The following is a 22513-nucleotide window of genomic DNA, read 5'->3' as shown; positions in this document are numbered from 1 at the left end:
GCTGATCCCTTTCAGCATCAGTTTCACTTTCGCGAGATTTCACAAGACTCAGCCCACAAGAGCCAATGAGGGCTTCTTTCTCAGAAGCAGATATTAACGCAACAGATTATGCACTGTTTAATCAACAAAATGGTTGTTTCTGTAAAAATCCCATTGACTTTTTATGAAGGGCCAAGAAAATTGGACTTTTTGCATAAACAACCATGTTGATAAAACAGTGCATAATCTGTCGCTTTAGCATCTGCTTCTAGCTTTTTATTGCAAGGTGGTGCACATGGCTATTTACAGCATGTGTGCAGATGTGCATACGTTTACTATTGCTTTTATAATTCATGTTTTGTTCAAATACTCTTACACTTATTAGTCAGCACTTGTCCTGTCTGTCCCTCTTTTGCTGTGTCCTGTAGTTTGCACCATCTTTGTAACACGTACTAGCATGTACAACATATACCGACTAGCCCAGTTTTCCCTTCTACTTGATTAATCTTGCCTGCGTGGCATGGTCCTAAACTAATTCAGTGTGCCCCTTCAAATTTGAGCAAGTATGCCAAGGTTTAGATGATGGTAACCCCATACCTCCCATCCTTGGTGACTGCCAGCGAATGGTAGAGTCCCGCAGCTACCTTGATTACTTCTCTCCCTGCGAGGGTGTCGATCAGGTGTGGCACCCAGGTTCTCTGCAGGTCGCCCAGACCCAGCTGGCCGTAGCGCGATGAACCACACGAGAACACCTGCAACAACCAGAAGCAGACAATCAGACAAGCCAGATACTAGTCACAAAGCACTGGAAGTTCACCTGTCTTGCATTCAGCACCCCCCCCCCCCCCTTTTGTGGTGCAAGAATTTGCCAGAACTGCACCAGCAAGAAGGATCGGGAGAACCAAGGTGCTTGATTTGTTGCTACAGTCGAACCTATACTTTATAAGAAAGTTGCATCTGACACAAGGATACCCTCATTATATCTGATGTTCATTAAAAATATCTACCATATTTTTCAGTGTGCTATAAGCCACAGCGTTTTTCAAAAATTTTCATTAGTGTGTCTAATACAACGGTGTGACCTATATGTGCATAAAAGCATGCGTGTGACCAATGTGTGTGTAGGATTTTCCTTCTCGTTTTTTTATTTAGGGTGCAATAAATTATGTGCAGCCGCATTCTGAAGAAAATTGAACTTTTTATTAACAGTGCAACGACTATTGTTACAGATGTTAGCTCCTAGGGTTCACTCGCAGCAGTAGGCTAGCAATAGTGAAGGCCGCCAGAGTGGCCTCTGTGGTATAGCTGCCTCCGTGATTAAAGGTCACATTATTGTTGTTATAGTTTAGTTTTCATTAAATCAAATGTTGAACCCACGTAACTGGCACAATAAATAGTTTTGGCACAAGTTTTTACTGTTATGTTGTGACACCCGAGATATAGCAGTTACAAAAAGCATCATTTGGCTATCTTCATCATCAGTAGCCTGCGCGGGAAGTCACAATGCTTCTGGCTTCCGGTCGCCACTTCAATTTTTATATGCATGAGCTCAGGCTGGTTCAGGCGTGTTGTGACCATTTGCGGGTTCTTACCAAGCACACCATACAGCAGAGCCAACGTTCAGAGGCTGAGAAAGTTAGTCAGAGGCCGACAACGGTTACCTAGTGGTGCTGCCAGTCGAAGTGGCTCAAGTTTATGACAGTGCATCGGAGGACAAGGCCTTTGATGGCACCAAGTAAAATGCAGTAAATGTTGGTTTACTGGATGTAAGAGGAGTGCAGGTTAAAGGTTTCTTTCTGCTAGAATTTGTGGTTTGTAAAAACATTGATTACGAAACTTTAGTGCTCTGAAATGGGTAAGTTTAGCATCTCGCAATGAGTGTGCATGTGTGCATCATTTAATTATGCTGATCAAGGTAAAGTAGGTGCGTCTTATATACCGGTGCAGCTTGCAAACCAATCTTTTCTTCGAAACTCGCGAAAAATGGGGGTGCAACTTATACAATGATGCAAGTTATAATCTGAAAAATACAGTACTCCTTACATGCTAATATCAGCTACAAACATTCTAGATTTACCCTGTTACTAAGTCCAATGCTTCGTTATATCCAGGTTCATTATATCGGCATTTTGATGTACAGTGAAGACCGCTTATAACGTAAGTAGTCGGAGTCGTGAGTATGTGCACTATAAGCGGTACCGTACTATAACCAAAACAACGATTTTCAAGCCCTGCACATATGCAAAACATGTAGACCAAGCATGTACACACGCTTTGTACTATCACGATGTAGCCGGTGCTCTTCAAGCTCAACAGCGTTGCACCGAGTCAAAACGAAACATCTGTTTGCCGCAACTGCTGCGGAAAAAACCGTGACCGCTATCGACGCGATTATGAACGGCGACATTGCGGTGCTGAAGGCACGTGCCCGACGCACGCACCGAGTCCGGACGAATTAACTACCATTCGCTGCAACAACTGTAGGGCAGTCAAAACCGCAGTGGCTATGTGATCATCAATGGCGACTACGCAGTTTTTAGGCACGCGGCCAACGCGCGTACCGAGTAAAAACAAAACTACAGTTCGCTGCAACTGCTGCAGAGAAAATCGAGGCCGCTATCGACGCGATCGTGGATGACGACTACGCATTACGAAAGCCCACGGCCAACGCGATGTTATGTGCGGCAGTAAACGCAAGAATACAGGATTTAAGGACACAAATAGGCTCGAAGCGTTCAGACGTTGCTGTGATTCACGTACGATTTCAACTGATGGCTGTGGCAATGCGGACTCCGCCGCTTCGTTTCGGTTGGACGCTGGCACCGTTCTTGCTCTTTTGTGTCGCATATTTGCGGCGCTCCTTGCTCACCGAGCTTCGAAAGTAGTCCGAATTAACCGATGTGCAGCCAAACAAGTCTGAATTAACGAGAGTTTTATTGTATTGAATAATGCATACGCCGGCCGGGAGCACGCGCTTGTTGAGAAGCGCGCTCCCTGCCACCCTTGGCGTGATTTTTCCGCGGAAGTCGCATTACAACCGGTATTTTGTCTCACGCGGCTACACTGCAAGCGGTATGCGTATACATGGAGTTCTATGGGAGGGTAAATGGGAGTCGGAAAAGGCTGCGTTGTAGCCAGTTCTGCACTATAAACGGTTATGTTATAAGTGGTCTATACTGTAGTAACAATCAAAGGAAGCCAACAGAAAATGAAGCCACGAAAAGCATAGGGGAATTAAGCTGTGTTTTTTATTAAATTGAAATGTAGAAAAAATAACAAGAAGGTAAATTAAAGACAGCTCGCTGTCAGTGGGAAAGAAACCCACAACGTCCCCATGACACAGGCAATGCTCTACCAATGGAGTTACGGCGGTGGCTGTTCCTTGATCCACTTTCTTGGGCATTCTGTATGTGTACTAGACATAGCACTGGTGCGTCAACCAGAACCCCTCACAGCAATTGGGGCAGACGTGCAACATTCTTCATAATATATTGTTATTGTTACCTTTCGACATTATTTTCGTCTAGTTTAGTTTTCCTTTTTACAGTTATCTTTATATGTAAATTTTAAAAACACATTTAATGGCTGCTATGCTTTCCCCTGGCTCCAGTGTCTGTTGGATTTCTTTGTTACAGCAATTGCACCGATATCACTGGCCATTCGTCTACCCATGCTACTGTCACATTGATGAACAAGACATTCAACAAAGAAGTTGAAAAGCAGCATTTCCCCAAATGTAATGCTTATCGCCCTCTGAAGTCACCATCTGGAAACAGAAGTCAACTTACAAGTACACAGCCACCTGCCCTTTTATTCAACCAATTCTAAACCAGATCTTAGGCATACCACTGCTTTATCTTTGCTAGAGTTTCACAGCAAGATAACAATGTTTTATTTGTTTATTGACCTGCCTTGTCGAAAAAAAAAGAACAGGAAGAATAAAAAACACTACCATGAGCACACCGTGCCATCAGAGAAGCAAGCTGCTGCAAAGATGTGAATTGTCTTTACTACGTGTTGGCAAGTAAATATCTGAACGTACCAGGCAAACAAATACTCAAAAGTCTTTTGTTGATTACTGCATAAAAACTTCAAAGATCACAAAACATTCGTACGTGCAAAAGCGGTCAGAGTAAAAACACAGGAGACTTTAACTTGCTTGTGGTTGCCAGTGAGATGCAGCTTATCAAACAATGAGCTCATCGTGCCACTATGTTCACTGCCTTGTATTTGTTTTCTGTTACTCTTTGCAACTGCTGCTCATGTTACAGGCATGACAACTTATCAAGCTGCCTAAACGGTGGATTTTATTTCTCACTACTTCATGTACTTTGTGACATAAAAAAACGTCGATCGCTTGATTGATAATCGATGCAGCAGGATCACAGGTCTGAGGCAGTAGGCATGCAAATTGCATGGCACACGTAACACAACAAATTACACGTATAAAATGTTCCGTGTCAACAACAACAGCAGCAATAGTAATAATAATTATATCATCGCTGGTATTGCAAGTACACACACAACATTAGTACAGTATAGACCAGTTATAACGTAACCACTTATAGTGCAGGACCGGATATGGTACGGTCTTTTCAGACTCCCGTTAATTTTCCCATAGCACTCCATGTATACGCATACCGCTTACAGTGCAGCCACGCGAGACAAATACCGGTAATGCGGCTTGCGCGGGGAAAATCTCGCCGACAAGGGCGGTAGCGAGCACGCTTCTCAACGAGGTGCACCCACCGATGGGAGAGGAGATCAACGAGGGCGATCCGGAGGAGGAGCATAAGACGTGGAGCATGAGTCCAAGGGCGATAAAATCGTCGCCACGCGCCGTATGTGCGAGTGAAAGCTCACAGGGGGACACACGCCTTCACTGAGAGCAAACGCGACTTCAATCGCGTGAAAGGTCGTGGGTGTATGGGAGGGAAGGAGGGGGGGGGGGGGCGACGCTGTGCTGCGGCACCAAATGCGTATCTTGCAACCGGGCGCAAGGGTAACTGGCGACACAATCTCCCACGCGAAAGGAGCAAAGCGGGAAGGCAGCACGGGAGGGAGGGAGGAGGGGCAGCTTCTACTCTGCCAACAAATGCGTTCGCGCCTGTGCCGGCTGTCGGTGTTGTCGCGCGCACCATACACAGCTCTGACCTTTGTATGCACTGTGCTTACGCCGCTCAGTTTCTGTTGAAGCGATAGACCGCACTAACCTTTGCTCGCTGCGGCAGCCGCTTTTCCCCCATGCCCACGTTTTCACAGTGGTTGTCTGCGGTCATCGAGTCTATTCATGTTTGCATGTGCGCGTTGACACCACGCTTGTTAATTCAGTTAGTAAGTGAATGTGTCGAGTTTATGCAGCCGATAAAACTACTATCAATACTCCTTATAGCTCTCTAATAATTTGCTATCGCAATTGATGCTTCACCTTTTGGGTGAAACTGAGACCTGTTTTTTAATTATTACTTTGTCTGCTTCATGTGAAGATCGTGGGTACTTGGACATTAACCTTTCAACGTTCGTAAATTTAAACGAATGCAAAACTCCCAGTCGCACACTTCGATTCTCGGATACGCGCGGCTGCTTTGTCTACATGTTTTGCATACATGCAGGACTTGAAAATCGTTGTTTTGGTTCTAGTGCGGTACCGCTTATAGTGCAGATATTCACGACTCCGGCAACTTACGTTATAAGCGGTCTACACTGTAATAGAGTCCCCCTAAGCTAAACGTATGCATTTTTTGGTTTTAAACGATTGGTCGGCGCTCGATATTTCCCGACATTAATTTTCCCGACCAGACGGGCTTCCGTCAAACCCTTGATTTCATAAATTATGCGTACAAGAGACGATCAAATGTTTGCGTTCAAATGGTGGGAATTTGGAAAGCGCTGGCACTCAAGGCACCAATCACGTTAGGACAAGCAGCACTCACGCCTGCGTCGGTGTTGAAGAGGGTGTGGTGAGTGCCGCAGGCCACCTGCGACACCTTGACCCGCAGGTTGTCAAGCCCCTCGACACACGTGACACCCAGGATTTCCTTGTGGCTCTCCCGGTGGCCCAATCTGCACACACGGCATCAAATGTCCACAAGTTTTACAAAGCGAGCCTGGCAATGGGGACAAGCAGGAGTGTTCGTACAGTTTCGAACTGAATCAAGTACAAATATTTGAAAAAACGCTACATGGTGCTTGAAGGATGAATTAACTACTTAAAATTTTTCAGCTTCTGAAGGTAAAAAAAAAAGAATTGGTAAGAGAGAAACATGGACAGGGGAAGTGGCACAAGAAGAAAGCTAATTTCCTTGAACATATCCACCGTTATTCATAAGTCCGTTTAATTGAGTACCTTGCAATGAGCAAAAAGATGAAAGTCCACATATCCCCTTCAGGCGCGAATTAAATCTGGCAATGAAAAAAATTATCTTATCATCATTTTGGGCTCTCCATGCTTCAAAAAAGAGTCATTATAAGATGGAAACATAAATGTTATTTTTTCATAGTTTTCCGTGCTGTCCACGTGGCATGTGGCATTTTCGGCACCGAATTCAGCTCTTCGCTGTGCATCCCTCACGGCGGCAACGCTGTGCATTTGGTGTGCGCACGTGCTCCGGCCAGTGACCGTACCTGTCATACCTGATGGCAGCGGTTGGAAGTTACTGTGGTGTGGCCTTCTTGACAACGGGCTTAGAGCTGTCTTGCTTGGCCTGCCGTGCTTTCTTGGAGCATTTCTGTTGCAAGTGATCAGGATTTTCGCAATGTCTGCTTGAAATGCCATCATGTCCATGGTGTTTCTCCGTAGGAGCTTCTCAGTGCTTGCATTCCTGAAGTACTCTAACCAGCTGTTGCTCAGCGCAAAACAGAAAATGAGAAATCACCCTCACGGGCCGCCGTATGCACCAAACCTTGCTACGTGCATTCATCATCCGAGAGATCTGCATCGGATACATCGCCATGTTGAATTTCCACTAAAAGTTCATTGACAGTTTGGTCATAAACCTTCCTTCTCTATACCGCATGCTTAAAAATGCTTGAAAAAATTAAGAGGTTTTGATTATTATAGCCAAGGGGCGTTATGTGCTATATAAGGCAGCTCGCTCGGAAAGGTGGCTTTGAGGCGCCCTGTCCACGAATGTGGACACTAAGCTTCGGTAGTTGTCTGCAGCACTCTTACACTTGGCACTCCAAGAAAAGATAGTATTTGACAATCACGAAACATTGATTTTTACAAATAAATGGCTTTTGGGTGTTTTTAATAAGGTTAATACCATGAAAACAAATAAAACCGAAGAGCTACTTACGGTTCGCACCGTAGAAGCTCGAAGCGGTCATTTTCCCGTGCTTTGTGATCAATATTTCATGTCTTCAGGGCGATGGTGCCACTTGTCAAATAGAGAAAGGAAAGGCGCATTCGCCCGCGCTTTTCAAATCACATTTTTCAATCTGTGTTTGGAATTACACGAATTCGTAGTTGGTGTCCACGTTTGTGTACACGGCGCCTGAAGGGGAAATTTTGTGGTTTGCTCATAACAAGCACTTGAAAAAGATGGCAGACCATTCACGCAGACCTTTGTTGGCTAGCAGGCTAAAGTAGTATGCTAGCAGTAACCTAATGATCAAATATTCAAAGGAAGAGCACATAAAATTCTACAAACTATTACTTTGAAACAAAAAAATGTAATTCATATTCATTATTGTCAACTTTTGTTAATTAGACTTTGATATGGCCGATAGAGTCAACTGAATTGTCCAATGGGTCGAAATTAAAGAAGAGGCAAAACAAGTGTTAAAACACCCCTGCATTATTTGGCAGAATTCACCAGATTCAAGTGCATCCCCAAAACTGATGTCACCTGTTTATTATTGTTTCATAGCAGAAAAAGATGTATGTTTACACTAATCTAACACACACCTAATTTCATAACACAAAAAAAATGTACTGAGCTCCAATTCTCAGAAACGGAAATAAGATTGACTGTGCACAGAGTTTACCATCACAGAACATAAATTTATCAACGTGAGACTGATTAATACCGCTGTCTACGGACTACAACATGTGGCCCACCTTGCAGGCCATTGCATTGATATTCTACATTTACGGAACCACTCTGCTTCAATCACAGAGGGAATGGCGGTCCACACCTAGACTAACCACTTCACAAGTTCGGCCTGCTTGTGTATGCTAGTCCGCGACCAGAAACATGTGACCCGACACTGTTGCACTAGCTTAGCACCTAAAATAACTAATCTCATAAATGAACTATCATAATGAAAGCCTGAAAGTGGCTCATCGCCATTGCCATCCTACATAAAAACTTGTTCTGCTGCCATCTTGTGGTGATGAAGGTGATGATGCTGGCACTGACAGTAGCCTGTTGCTAAATGGTGCTGACACGGTTTTGGTTTCATATCCAACTGTAATGTGCAGTCATTTTCTTAACTAACTGAAAAAAAAAAGCGCATTTGAATTGGCTTAATGTGGTAATCATTCATCGTTACTTCGAAATTTGCTGAAGGCAAGCCGAAAGTAAGCATTTTCAGCTGGAGGTAACGTCTCCAAGGGCTGGCAAGGCCGACGCTGCAGCCAGTGGAGTAACTATTGGGATCAGTCATGGGCACGTTGAACAGTCAAGTTCAAATTATGCAGTGAGAGCCATTTTACGGGTTGAAATAACGGTGGTTTTGGCCCACAGAATGTGATCGTGCTGCCCGATACTTTCGGTCAGGTTAGAATTGACCAGAACATCGAATTAACTGGAGTTGAATTAACGAAATTTTACCGTATTATGAACAGTCATATACTTTTGGTGAAAAAAAAAAGTGATATGATTGGTGAAATCACCAATGATCATCATATATGAGATGAACAGAGGACTAAGATGTGCAGAGCTCGTACTCATGACGAATGCGTTGTGACTAAGTAGGCTTGTTGGTAGGTCCCCTTCAAATTGCAGCACGTGCACAACGACATGGACAAAGAAGGTACACGGGACAACACAGAGCACTACAAACACACAGCAAGCCTCGCTATGTGTGTCCAATGTACAGTATGTGTCTGTGTCATTTGAAAACGTGTTGAAATGCCAACAGCACATCGATGTCTTGGACAGGAAAAGCTGGGCCTCTGCTGACTTCACTCACTGACGTCTCTTCACTTGTTCTGCTCACCACAATGATAGAGTCCAACACCTGATGCAGGCTTTTCGGAGTGCAATGTGTCGGCAGAGCTATGAGACCAAGGCAATGAAAAGAAGGGGGCTACAAACCACTGAAGTTTGTCGACTGAAAAATGTAGTATAGATATGAAGCAAAGTGTCACACAATCACAGCTCAAAGTAACAAAGGCAATGTGCATCTCAAAGGGGCAGAAAAACAAAACAATTAACTAAAGTAAAACGATAAATCAGTGGAGAGAAAAAAAGAGGAAGATATAACAGCCACATCGCAACAAACTTTACTTGCTAGTCAACACAGCCAGTTGGGCGATATGGTTCAGCATTGCAGTCAGGGCAGCATGTTGTTGCTTCTTTTCATAGCCTTAGTCCCACAATGTTCCCGTCGTTCATTAAAGCTTTCTTTTGGTTATTCAGTGGAGTACAGCGTCAGTTTAACCATTCAGACCTCCAATTCTCTTCTGATTATTGTACAGTTAACTAAGAAGTGTATGATGTTAATCTACTGATCAAAAACAAAATTTGTAGTGCCACATGAGAGCGAGTGTCTGACGGCCACAAGTGTATCTATACTGGTGTTAAGCTAGATGCTGGCAGGCTGTCAACAGGGCCAGCCATCTTGTTTACAACTGATGTAATTTTAAAACTATGTATAAAACGGATAGCGCAGCCCTCTAGCTTCCAACAGGGTGCAGACAAAACAGTAGCGTGAAAGAGAGAGAGCACAGAGAACTATGTACACAAACAAGAGATTCTCATCTACTTATCTGGGAACCATGGCAGAGTTAATATGAAAATCCTATTCCAATCCATTTCCTTTTTGTGCCTTATCATTCGCCCAAGCAGCAGTCTACCTACTTTATCACCATGATTGGTCAGTCATGAGAGGTGGACGATAAGATAATAGAATTGAGCAAGAGAAATCTTTGCATTATACTGGTCCATGTCTTCTGTCTAACTGTTTTACACTCAGCACGCGCAAGCAACAAGTTTGAAGCCTACAAGCAAGAGGCATGTAGTACAATTACACATACATTCTGACGTATGACTTATGGTGCCAACAGCCAAACCCAACAAGATCCCAACAGGTTGCAGGAGGTTCCGAGAGCCCACGTTTTCCACACGTCACATTGAACACTGCATCGAACCACATGTATCTTGCTCAAAGGAGTGCGGGCAGATATTTTAGAAGATGTAGAATCTCCACCACACAATTATTGCACTTAAAAGGATGACATCAAGCGTTATAAAAGACTGGAAACACTTACAGTCGACCCCACTTATAACGATCCCAGATGTAACAATCTATCGGTCATAACGACCACATTTCGGTGCACTTACGATTTTCCGACACTGCCTATTGAAACTGCTTCCAGAAATAATGAATGTTCTTTAAATTGCCGTACTCTTACAACGAATGCTCCGAACCCGGTCATGGTAAAAAGAGGGTGCACGCGAAGTACCAAAGCACAGAAGCGCGAACATACTGGGTGCACGGCAGCACGCACCCTGCTCCAGTCAAACTGCAACCATGATACGACCTTCGAGGTGAGCAAGCGCCCACCGCACGCAGATTTTGGAAGCTGTGGAGAAGACATGGAAGAAGGTCACCCGCTTTCAAGGTGGAGACGCACAGCATAAAGAGTATGGTGCGGGGCGTGCACTGGCACATGCACCAGTGCGATATCGGATGCCACGAAGGCGGCACTCTCGTTTTTACGGAATTGTCCGTACGTCACCACGTGCATTACGCCAATTTAAACGAGTTGGAACGACCATCTATGTCCTTCCACCATGGGAACAATGGCTGCTCAAGCGTTTCTGTCAATACTGCCGATATTCACGCGGCCCGAGCTGGCGAAAACAGTGGCTGCACCATGCGCCGCCGTGACGCAATATTGCAAAGGGTCGGCTGTTACTACGCCATTTTCAGACCCCAGTTCGTCAACACTTCGTCCAAGTATTGCCAAGTGCTGATAACGATTCGCAACAACGTTCTATCTTCCCAACACTGCATTTTTTTTTTCGCCCGAAGCAACGTAGATAATGTAACTTTATGGCTCTTGTGTGGCCGACGCACAGTCATAAGGCCAAGACCACGAGGTCCAAGACCTTCGCAGCATGGTGGCACGCTGCAGTAGTTTCTGAAGTTTATGCTTCCAGAAAACTAAATGACTTCACTCTCATCTGCAGAATACTGTCATGTCTCGCTGGTAGTAAAATACATCACAAGCTCTCAAATAAAAGTATGCTGACTGCACTCGCAGTTTCGAAATGATGGGAGATCGGAACTGGGTGCCGTTTTGAAAGAGTTATACGACAACGCCTTTTGTTTTTTAGATGGACGTTTATAACGAAAATTAGCAGCTAAGTGCGGGTACACACCAGGAACAAAGATGACATTGAAAATGTGGTTCTTGTACCAAAGTGCTGCCGAATCGTAACTGCAGACACCAGATTCAGTGCCGTTAATTTTTTAGCGTTCTTAAGGGCGAGTTCATATATAATGAACTACTGATATAACAACTTAAGACATACTGGTGGGCTAGTTGGCTAATCATGATGAAATATGGCAGCGCACTTAGACACAAGGACGTAACACAGTGAACAAACACAAACGCTGTACTGCAACTATCGGTTTATGGCTGGGTGACCATACATAAATACACGTTCCAACGCATGCATCGACCACTTCAGCGAAGAGAACGATAGAGTTTTGACTGCTCATACGAGCTAACAGCCATCATGCTGCACGAAACCTCATGCTTGACAAGCGTTCATGCTGCACTAAAAATAAGAAAAAAGAACAAAGAAGGGGGTAAGAAGACTCAACGACAACAATTATGTTATCTACCACATGCGAATAAAAAAAAATTCTGTATGATATAAAAAAAAAGACGTATTAAATTAGTTAGGGTGCTCTGGCACTTGTTAGTATTTCTTCTAGAGGTTTACAAGGCTCGGACCTCCACTGTATGCAAAAAAGAATGACAAGTCAGAAATGTTGTGTCAGTACTCCTTTAACAATGCCAACGAAGTCGCTGTTTCAAAGACTGTTCACAAAGCACACGCACCTGCCGAACTGAGCTCGACCCCAGGTGTAGGCCTTGCCACGAACCACCAGGCCGCAATGGGACTGGCCAGAGGCCACGTAGCGTTCAGGGTCCTGAGCAGAGGTGCGCTTCAAGCTCGATGGTGCCGAGGGCGTGAAGAAGCCAGTTTTCAGCAGCTGCTCGTCGTAGCCACGGTTCTTGGACCGACGCCGGTTCAACATCAGGAGCACGAAGATCATGAATTTGACAATGTCTTCCTCATTCACTGTGTCATCGTCCTGCAAGCGTGGGATGTGTCAACAGCCAATAGGCATCAAGCAGCTCGCAGAAGGTACAGGACAAGCATTGGCCTACACCAACAGAGTTGCTATAAAACAACTGTGCGAGTGAGTTGTACTACGCTCCCGTACTACTGTGATACTCGATACCAGTACCCCTTCTGCAGTTAGTTTCACACATCGCCAGTTTCCGAAGTGCCAACCAGAAGTCCATAAATTCAACGGAGCTTTTTATACTTGCAATGTAGACCTATTGTGTAATGTTAACTGCCAGGTTCAGCCATTTGTTTTAACAAGGCTAAGATTAGAATTTGCTTGAAAAATAAGTTTCTACAGTACCATTCCTGTACTACCATTCAAGTATTCCTCGTAATTGTCAAGAATTTGCAGAGAGCTGAACAACTGGGTTGTCAACTGAGACAGTTACAGAGTCCATATTCTCTTTTCATACATTTTTGTTTCGACAACACAGTGTATTGCTCTGAAGGCACGACGAACGAGGCGTTTCGCCTCCCTACTAGGCCATAGCCTCACAGGATACAGAAATTGCAACAGATTCTTGCATAAAAATTGTTACATGCATATAAGCATACAAAGATATTGTTACGAGCCTCGGGAAGTAGTCTTGAAGGTTTAATAAACCGTAGAGCAGCTGGCTCTTGGAAAACACGACCATCGGGGCTGGCTCGAGCAGGGAAGGAGCGCGCGGTCTTCTTTATTCTCTTGGGCTCGACCCACTTTTGCCCTCGACCCACTACCTACAGGTGGCAATATCCCCCCTTTCGAACAAAAGCATCGCCTCAATGCTAAAAAAAATAGGCGTCAGAAGAAAAAAGAAGGAGAAGGCCGGCAAGGCGAAAGTATACCAAAACAAAAACATTAACGTCATGCCGGCACAGTCAATGAACGCTGAAGCAAGCTCACGAAGATAAATGAAAAGCATAAACAAAGAAGGGCATGAGAGAAAAAAAGAACGAAAAGAAAGAAAGTTACGGACGCACAATGTACGGCTTCATGCGCACAACATGAACTATGTCTGAGCTCGGTTGTCTTTGTGTCCTACTTCGTGTCTGCGATGTTGTGTGCGGAACAACTTCGTAGTTTATGTCACTGCTGAGCTTCCTCGGCATGCTCTGCAAATTCCTGAGCGTCAGTTGTCAATAGGTCAGCTTCTTGACACGGCAGCATAGCGTCCAGCATCGTCTGGACTTAGCAGCCGTAGAGAAGCCAAAAGGGCATGAAGTGTGTCATCTCTTGCACGGCGGTGTTATACGCGAAGGTCACGTAAGGCAAGCTCCGATCCCATGTTTTATGTTGGACGTCGATGTACATTGCAAGCATGTCTGTGACTGTCTTATTCAGTTGCTCGGGAAGTCCGTTGGTCTGTAAATGATACGCGGTCATCTTGCGATGCCTTGTGTTGCTTAATTGAAAAACTTCGTCCATAAGCGCATGAATAATTGTGCTATCTCTGAGGCCGTGGCTCGTGGGATCGCCTGCGTTTCAGCATAGCATGTTAAATAATCAGTCGCGACGATCATCCATTTGTTGCCGTCGGCAGACAGAGGAAACGGTCTGAGAATGTCCATGCCGACTTGGTCGAAAGGCATGTGAGGAGCTTCAATTGGCTGAAGTAAGCCAGCCGGTTTAACGGATGGTGTCTTGCGATGCTGGCATTCACGACAGCCTTTAACGTACTGTTTGACGCTTATCGAAAGCCCGGGCCAATAGTACATTTCGCTTACTCTAGCGAGTGTTCGTGAAAAGCCTAAATGACCAGATGTTGGTTCGTCATGGCAAGCAAAGAGAACGTCGTCGCGAATGTCCCTTGGAACCACTAAGAGGTAAGCACGGCTGGTCGAACGAGCATTCTTCTTATACAGCACGTTGCCTCGCAGACAGATGGCATGGTATGGGAGTGTCGCGGCCCTCTAAATGATAGATGATCGGTCGAATCTCAGCGTCGTCACGCTGCCGTCTGCTCAAGTCCGACGAACTAATGGCGCCCAGGAAACCATCATCATCTTCTGTTTCCTGAGTGGCAGGATCAATTGGTGTGCAGGACAGCGTGTCAGCGTCTTTATGCTTACGGTCAGACTTATGCAGTGGAATCTCGATGATACGATCACGGCTAATACGAATTTCCGGATGATACGAATTTTTCTGTGGACCCAGCCGAGCCCCATTACTTTGCAACGTGCTAGAGAATGGTTGTTACGAATCGATTTTCGACTCGCGCCGGTTGATACGAATAAACGCCGCCCCACCGACGGCCGCAAAAGAGAACAGCTCGCAGTCGCGCACTTTCTCCCTTTCTCTTTTGTAGCGGAGGCGCGGACGCGGCGCCGGACAGCGCGGAGGCTGCGACTGGGCACGAAGAGTTTGAAGCGGTGGTGCTTTTGTTGCTTTTGTGCTTTTCCTCCTTTTCCGCCGGACGGAGCGGCTGCTGTGCTTCGGGCCGCGTTCTTTGTGTTTGCGCCATTTTGCCTAGTTGCAGCGAGCTATGTCTACCGAGATACGATCTCGGCTCATTCGCGCGGCTGTATGCCGAGGCGCGGGAGCCTCCGTTGGCGCGTCTTCCGTCGACTCCGTTATCGGTGCCGATGGCACAGGGCGATTGTCTGTTCGCTGCCGGAGTCGCATGGTGCAAGATAGCGCGGCATGTAATCCACGGTGCAAGGTAGTGCGGCACGTTCAGTCGGGTGCTCCTCCGCTTCTCCCGCTAATCGCCGTATTTTTCTTGCCGTAGGAGGCTTGCGCTTCCGTATTCGGAAGGTGTGCTTCGTCCAAAATTTCTTCTCCAACGAGCGACGATCCATCACTAACATGGGAGCTCTCAGTAATCCGAATTCTGCGTGTCAAGTGAAGACTCCGGCGTGGTTTACGAAGCAGACAACTGCGGTTGCCATCTTGCCCCTGTCACAGCAGCAACCAATGGAGAGACGCCTTTCAGCACGGCAGCCAATCGAAGACCCGCTTTCATCGGAGGGCCCGTGTGACTACCTATCGCAGACCCGCGCTTATTTTGTGTTTGTGCGTTTGTTACAAGATGGCGACTACGGACGAACTGTGAAGCGGAACTGCGAAACTTTGAGCTTTCAAACGATACCAAGATGGTGGCGCTCGGTGGCGGGAAATACGAGATATGTCTCCATGAACTGCGGTGAATTTGTGCGATTTATAGCTGTTTTCTCACCCTGCGCACTGATGAATTAATCATTTTAGGGCACTTTTAGTGCGTTTTCAGCCGAAACATCTTGATACAGCGTCGATTAAGCATAGCAGATTGCGAAACGAATGGTTTTCAAAAATCGATTTTTCTCGCGATTTTCGCGATCTGATCCGCGCGTCCCCCCTTAATTTGGCTAGTTTTAATTGCGTTTCGATGATACGAATTTCGGCTAATACGAATATTTTTCGTGACCCCGTGAGATTCGTATCATCGAGATTCCACTGTAAACGATGGTGATGTCAAATACCTGTAGCCGCAAGTTCCACCGTGCCAGTCGTCCTGAAGTCGTCATGCATGCTTGCCAACCAATAGAGGGCATGGTGGTCCGTCACTACTTTGAAGAGACGACCATAGAGATAGGGGCGATGGTCGCCCACACGACCGCGAGGCACTCTTTCTCCGTAGTCGAATAATTCGCCTCGGCACGGGACAGGGAGCGGCTGGCATACGCTATAACTCTTTCCACTCCATCTTGAAGCTGGACGAGCACTGCGCCAAGGCCAATGCTACTGGCATCGGTATGCACCTCAGTATCAGCATCATCGTCAAAATGTGCAAGAACGGGTGCTGACTGAAGGCGCTGTCGTAATTCAGCAAAAGCCGCCTGTTGCTTATTATGCCACACAAATGGCGTATCGTCCCTTGTGCTCCGGTATCTTCGAAAAACCTTTAATAAACCGGCGATAGTAGGTGCACATACCCAGGAAGCGCCGGACGGCCTTCTTATCGGCAGGAGCTGGAAACGCGGCCACAGCGGCAAGCTTGTCTGGATCGGGTCGGACCCTTTTGGTGCTTGATACATGCCCGAGGAACTTGAGCTCTTCATAACTTAAATCGCACTTTTCGGGCTTAAGTGTGAGGTCTGCCGATCGGATGGCTTCTCGCACACTCCGTAGGCGGTGAAGATGCTGCTCGAATGTTTCAGAGATGACCACATCATCCAGGTACACAAGACAGGCCTGCCACTTCAGTCCAGTAAGGACAGTGTCCATCATTCGCTGGAAAGTAGCCGGGGCTGAAGACAAGCCAAAAGGAAGCACTCGAAATTCATAGAGACCATCTGGAGTCACAAAGGCTGTTTTCTCGTGGTAGATAACAACTAATTAAACAGACAAAATTACCAATAGGTGCCTACAGAACACATTATAGAAAAAACGAGAATCAATGTATCTACACACACATTGGCGTAGCCAAGGAGGCGATTTGGGGGGTCGAACCCCCCTTCCCCATGAAACAGAAAGTTTAAAGAGTTGGGCTCCGAAAGAGTGACATGGTCGAATGAAAGGGAAAGCTGGAATGTTAAAGCAAGGCATAAAAGACGCATAAAAGGCGCCAAGAACGAAGTCGGCGGATAATTATGGCATAGGGAGAGTGCCTCGTCACTGCCCGATCGCTCAACACCAGACAGCCGTGGCCAGTCGCCTAGCTGAGGCTCACTTACTCAATCGTAACACGTGCTGCTTGCTGCGCAGAGCCCACCCAAACTAAACGTCTCGGGAATTTTCCAAACAGACGGGTGTAAGGAGACACGACACTTCCAAATCTCTCGGAGCTACTGGTCCAAATTTTACTGCGAGCTACGGATGCCGTAATTTTCACAAGGGCTTCTAAACAGGAAGCCGCCCTGTTTTGGACAGTCTGACTCATCAATTCCCGAGTGTGATCAAATAACAATATGTGCCGCGTGATGACTACAATGCCATGATCGAAAGTTACTTCCAAACATCTTTTCAAACAAGTCAAACAGAAGGTCACCGAAAGTGAAACTTGCATCATATGATACTATCAAAGTTCTAGTGCAAAGCTTCGTTATTTTTAAATCTAGAATAATATAGCATGCCCACAATGCCGAAAGCACGATTGAGTGATAGGCAACTTGCAAAATAGTATGAGCCCTCTTCCGTACGTAGCCGTACCACTCACTAGAAGTTCTGGCCTGCAACAAGTCTGGCCTGCAAACAAGAAGACACACACAAAGTGCGCTGTCTTGTTTTTGTCTGGCCCCGTTTTTAGCGCTGTTTGTTTTTCCAAGTCATGTACATGCTAGCTCATTGACATACATAATATATGTCGATGACCTAGCTTGGCGGCGGATATTCCACATACACCAAGGACGACACAGACAAACCTCGGCGGCAGATGTAGAACATCTGCTGCCAAGGTAAGTGAGAGGTTGCCCTGGTTAACACTCCCAGGATTAGTTCTAGCAGTAAAACATAAATACCCCAGAAAGTGGATCAGAGAACGGCACCGCGGTAGCTAATTGCTAAGAGCATCGCACGTGTAATGCAAAGACGTGGGATCGTTCTCCACCTGCGGCAAGTTGTTTTTTCATCCATTTTCATTTACATTTATTTATCATTTCTTTACTTTAATTAGTAAGTACAAATAATTTCCCCTATGTTGTCCTTGGTGTCTATGTTTGTTGGCTTCTTATGATATGATTAATAAAAATTGGGCCCCTTGGTTCCCTTTCTTCTCATTCATTATATAAGTGCATCAATTCGTAAACGAAATTTTATATTTTTTTGTTATCATCATTTCCAAACATGGCATAATTTTATGCGAAGTGGCTGCATGCCTTAACAATGAAAAACTTTTGTCAGAAGTTGAGCAAATTGTTGTTTCGGAAACGCAAAAACCTGCATCCTCGATGTTAAAGCATTCTTGTCCGGGGAGTGAAGAAGGGGGGGGAGTGGTAGTTGCCAGCGGAGAACACCCTTCCCCCCCCACCGCCCCCCTCCCAAATAAATTTCTGGCGACGCCACTGTACACACGGGACAATACCGAAACAGGTAAAACTAGAGTAAGCACGCTTAAGGCAAGGTAAGTTATGTAAGCTATGACTTACACAAAAGTTAAAAACACAAGCAAATTGCTGTGTATTACAAGCACTGACATTTCAAAGAGCAATCTTATCTTTTTTTTTTTATTGTTAAACACAGCGCTATCCTGCTATATGAAGGCAGCATGCAGAAATGGCACTGAGGCAGGTCTCACCGATTGTGTCAAATCCAGCGAGTCCGTTGAAAGAGATGAAGAGGAACCGGGGTAGCTGCAGCCAAGACAAAGCATCAGAGAAGTGAAACATTAATTGCTTCCGTAGAAAAGAACAAGCTAGGACAATGATCAAAGCCTGTCAGTCAATGCCGGAATTGAAAGCATGTGACAGTTCCAAGCCACCTAAAGGCAAACTATAATGAAATTCTTGATTGCATGAAAAGTCTAGTTTCAGACAGTGTTTACATAGAACAACCTCCTTGCAAAATTTTATATATGACAGAAGTACTGACAGCTAGGCGAGTTGGTACTGCTTCATATTAAGTGCGCAACAACATGGGGACTAAGAAAAAAACAGACGACACAAGCGCAAATGTCTGTGTCGCTTGCGTCGTCTGTTCTTTTCGTAGTCGCCATGTTGCTGCGCAGTTAACATGAATATACATATCAAATGCGAGTGGATGCATCATGATAAGCTCACGATAATAGACATTTCTAATACCAAAACTGAAAAAAAAAAAAAAGACATCGCCATTACCATTCACCAGAATTGATGCTGAACCCAGAATGTTGAGAAACAATGCGGTGGTCTCAGCGTTACCTCTAAAACAGGCGACACTCGCGGTAGACTGAACATTGCAGAGGCCACATGCTGGGTTTGCATCATATCTGCTAACCACCAGATGCCCATGTCACCTGGCTATTAACCCCTTCTGTCCCTTAGACAAGCTGGGTTCGACCAAGCATTTCTGGTAAAAATAGCCAAGGACAAGCTGAGCTCATCAACGGTACTTTGTCTTTTCTAGCAGTGCCATGGATGAGCCCAGTTTTGTCTCGGTGCTTAGTCATGCTTTTGGTACAGGGCTGCGCAATTCATGGGACAGCGTGAGCAGAAGCGAATTCATTCTTTCTGAGGAACTAAAACATGTTGGCAACTAGAGTCCTTAAAAATAATTTAGCCATTCTTGGTCAGAATTCAGGGTAATAGTGTGGCACGGGAGGGGCTGATAAAAAAATTACAGAGCTACCAGCCACGCCACTTTGTCAGGATTGCTTTAATAGTAACTACTTCCTTTACAACCAATTTGACCAAAGTGCAATTTTATTGCAGTTGGCCTTGAAGCGACAAAACAGGACACCAGTTTCAATCAGTGCATTGGCAGCTTTCTATGCAGAGTCAAAACAAGGCTGTAGACACACTCATGGTTAACAGCACGATAGTGTTTGATGCCACGACACAGAGTAAAAAGACATTCTGATCCAATTGTGCCTAGCTGCTCATACTAAATTTTTGTTGTCAAGCAATGTTATGATGAGGGCTCCTGACGTGACTGATGGTTATTTTTATGTGGCAATGGCATTACAAGCAGACATGCACAGTGACAATCGAATGAGGTGTAAAGACAGGCAGGTTGAGTAGAATAGGTTGCGGGGTGAGTTGGCATGAGCCAAAGCTTTGTGAGATAAAAATACTGGGAAGTAGTGACACTTTGGCATGAGAATTGCTTGTTAAGACTTATTAATTGCCACATTAAGAAAAGAGGCACGAACTACATTAGCGATACGTCTGTTTATCTCTTCCGAAACGAGTTCCAAGTGTTTGACACAATGCTGTGCCATTTATTGGGATAGCAATTATATGGACACTCCAAGTGCATTTCTGCCATCGCCGTGGTTGTGGACGTTGCTGTGAGGTTCCGTATAAAATCAAAACACGGTAACATCGTCGGCACACGCCGTACGCTGTATGTGCGAGTGAAAACTTGCAAAACGATCGCAGCTCAACCCGTGTGTGCGAGGGAGAAAGGCAGGGCGGAAACACTCTTATTTTGTCACGCGCAAGGCACGCGGGGGGGGGGGGGGGGAGGGGGGAGAACGGGGGGATGCGCCCTACTCCGGTGGCGGCTGCTTTTTTTTTTTTCAACCCATCAAACCCCAGAATGTTTTTTTTTTTTTTTTTTTGCAGTGCTTGTCCACCATCCGTAATTAACCAAGTCTCCCCCTTCAGGAGAAAGCATAGTTTCAACAGTGACCACCCACCGGCCCTGCCTTGAAGAAGCGAGCAGGACTCGTCGCAGGGCCAGAGCCGGACCTGGCCTTGATGCATCATACATCCTGGCCACCCGCTGCACCAGGTCGGGGTCCAGTCGCGGCAACAAGTCAGCCAACAGCCGCAAATGTGTGCCCAGTAGCGACAGGTCGCACGACAGGGGCAACAGCAGGTCAGGGTCCGTCACGCACACCGGGAAGTATTCTGTGGGATTGGCACGGAAGAGCTGTAAGCTGAGCTTGTTGGTACAGTCAAACATCAACACAGTTAAACCACAATATAACGAACTTCAATATAACAAAATTCTCGTTATAACAAAGTATTTAACTTTTTGCAACTAATTGTCCATCTTGCACTGTGTATGATCTTGCTGTGCTTGAATTTTATTTCGACATTATCTTTGCTTGTAAAGTGTTCTGTTTTTTTTTTTTTTTATGTACCACGCCTGCTTTGGCTGCCAAAAGGCATCTGGCAGTATTGTCAAATAAATAAATAACACCGTGTATTAAGAACTTCAATATAATGAAGTGTGTTTATAAATGATTTCAATATAATGAAGTGGTCGAATTATGAGCAGCTGCTTGCGAAAGCACCTCTCAAATCGCATTGCGCGCCACGCGACTAAGGGCGACCACCAAAGCGGAGCAGCATCATGTTCAGCATAAAGTCCAAGTGTGATAAGATCCTATCGCGCCCCATGCACTGTATGCTTTGGGCGCGAGTGAAAGCGTGCGAGGGTAAGCAGAGAAGGATGGTGGTTTCATTAGCGCTGACGAAGCAGAGTGGGGAGCAGGTTTGCACGTGTCTCCTTTTCACTTTTTCTAGTGGGGCTGTAGCTACGCATGGCTCAGCATGGCTGAGCGCATATACACAGCCCGCGCGCCCTGTTTTGGACGTAATCTGGCCTTATTAGTACTGGAGGTTGTATATGCTCAAGTTTCGAAGATGCATTCAAGTGAGAGGCAGATGAAGCATTCACTCATCGCTGGCGGCGCTTTTCATGATGGCATCATCCTACTACGGGTTGCAATACCAGCCGTGGGGGCAGAGTGTATGCACAAGCATGGCTGGTTTTGATACAAGCTACCGACGTGAAGTTATCGTCGACACGGCATAAAAGTGTACCTTTTGTCGCCGACTCTCAAGTTCAACAAAATTACTTTTTTTCTCATTCAAATTTGCTTTTTCCAATAGCCCGATAATTCTCAAAATGTTGCAGCCCCTTCCGAGTAAGATAACTCCATCGGCGACTGTACTTGCTCGCATAAGAGGTCAAATTTTAATACAACGAAGCAAATTACTGATTTTATTGACTTCGTTATATCAAGGTTTAACTGTGTAACAAATTACGATAGTATAGTGCGTCTACTACAAGTCGGCTCTTAAAAGATTGATCAAGTGCACATGGTGTTTCTTCTTGTTATGTAAATTCAACTGTTATGCAGAAAGAGAGAGAAAGGGTGCTCGTCATTTGTCGTGTGAACATGGGTTGCATCAATAAATCACGCAATAGTGTTTGTGTCATTTTTCTAAAAAAGTTGGTCAAAAGTTACCCCACATGCATGTCAGTTCATTTTCTAGTCCCTCATCCTGTGTTTGGAAATAAAATACAAGACAGAAAGACATTAATTATGCAGAAACCCACAAGGTGGACGGACAGAGGTGGAGCATGCCACCTTTACCTTCCATGCCAGTGGGAATGAACCGTAAGCGTGCGGTGGCATTTTGTGAGAGGGTGAATCAATGGTGTC

At 45.5% G+C, this 22513-nt stretch overlaps 1 protein-coding gene across 1 annotated transcript in view; it reads right to left on the bottom strand.

Annotated features, from left to right (window-relative positions):
- The window catches only part of LOC119466504 (uncharacterized), a 122425-nt gene that overhangs the window by 56917 nt on the left and 42995 nt on the right, over nt 1–22513 (bottom strand). The window contains 5 exon segments of the mRNA XM_049657416.1: nt 577–731; nt 5913–6042; nt 12224–12480; nt 18713–18767; nt 20753–20966. Of these exon segments, the coding sequence (XP_049513373.1) occupies nt 577–731; nt 5913–6042; nt 12224–12480; nt 18713–18767; nt 20753–20966 (811 nt within the window).

This window comes from Dermacentor silvarum, chromosome 10, assembly GCF_013339745.2.
Source record: "Dermacentor silvarum isolate Dsil-2018 chromosome 10, BIME_Dsil_1.4, whole genome shotgun sequence".
Lineage (NCBI taxonomy): Eukaryota > Metazoa > Arthropoda > Arachnida > Ixodida > Ixodidae > Dermacentor > Dermacentor silvarum.
Note: the sequence above shows the minus strand (reverse complement) of the source record. Positions and strands in the feature narration are given on the sequence as shown.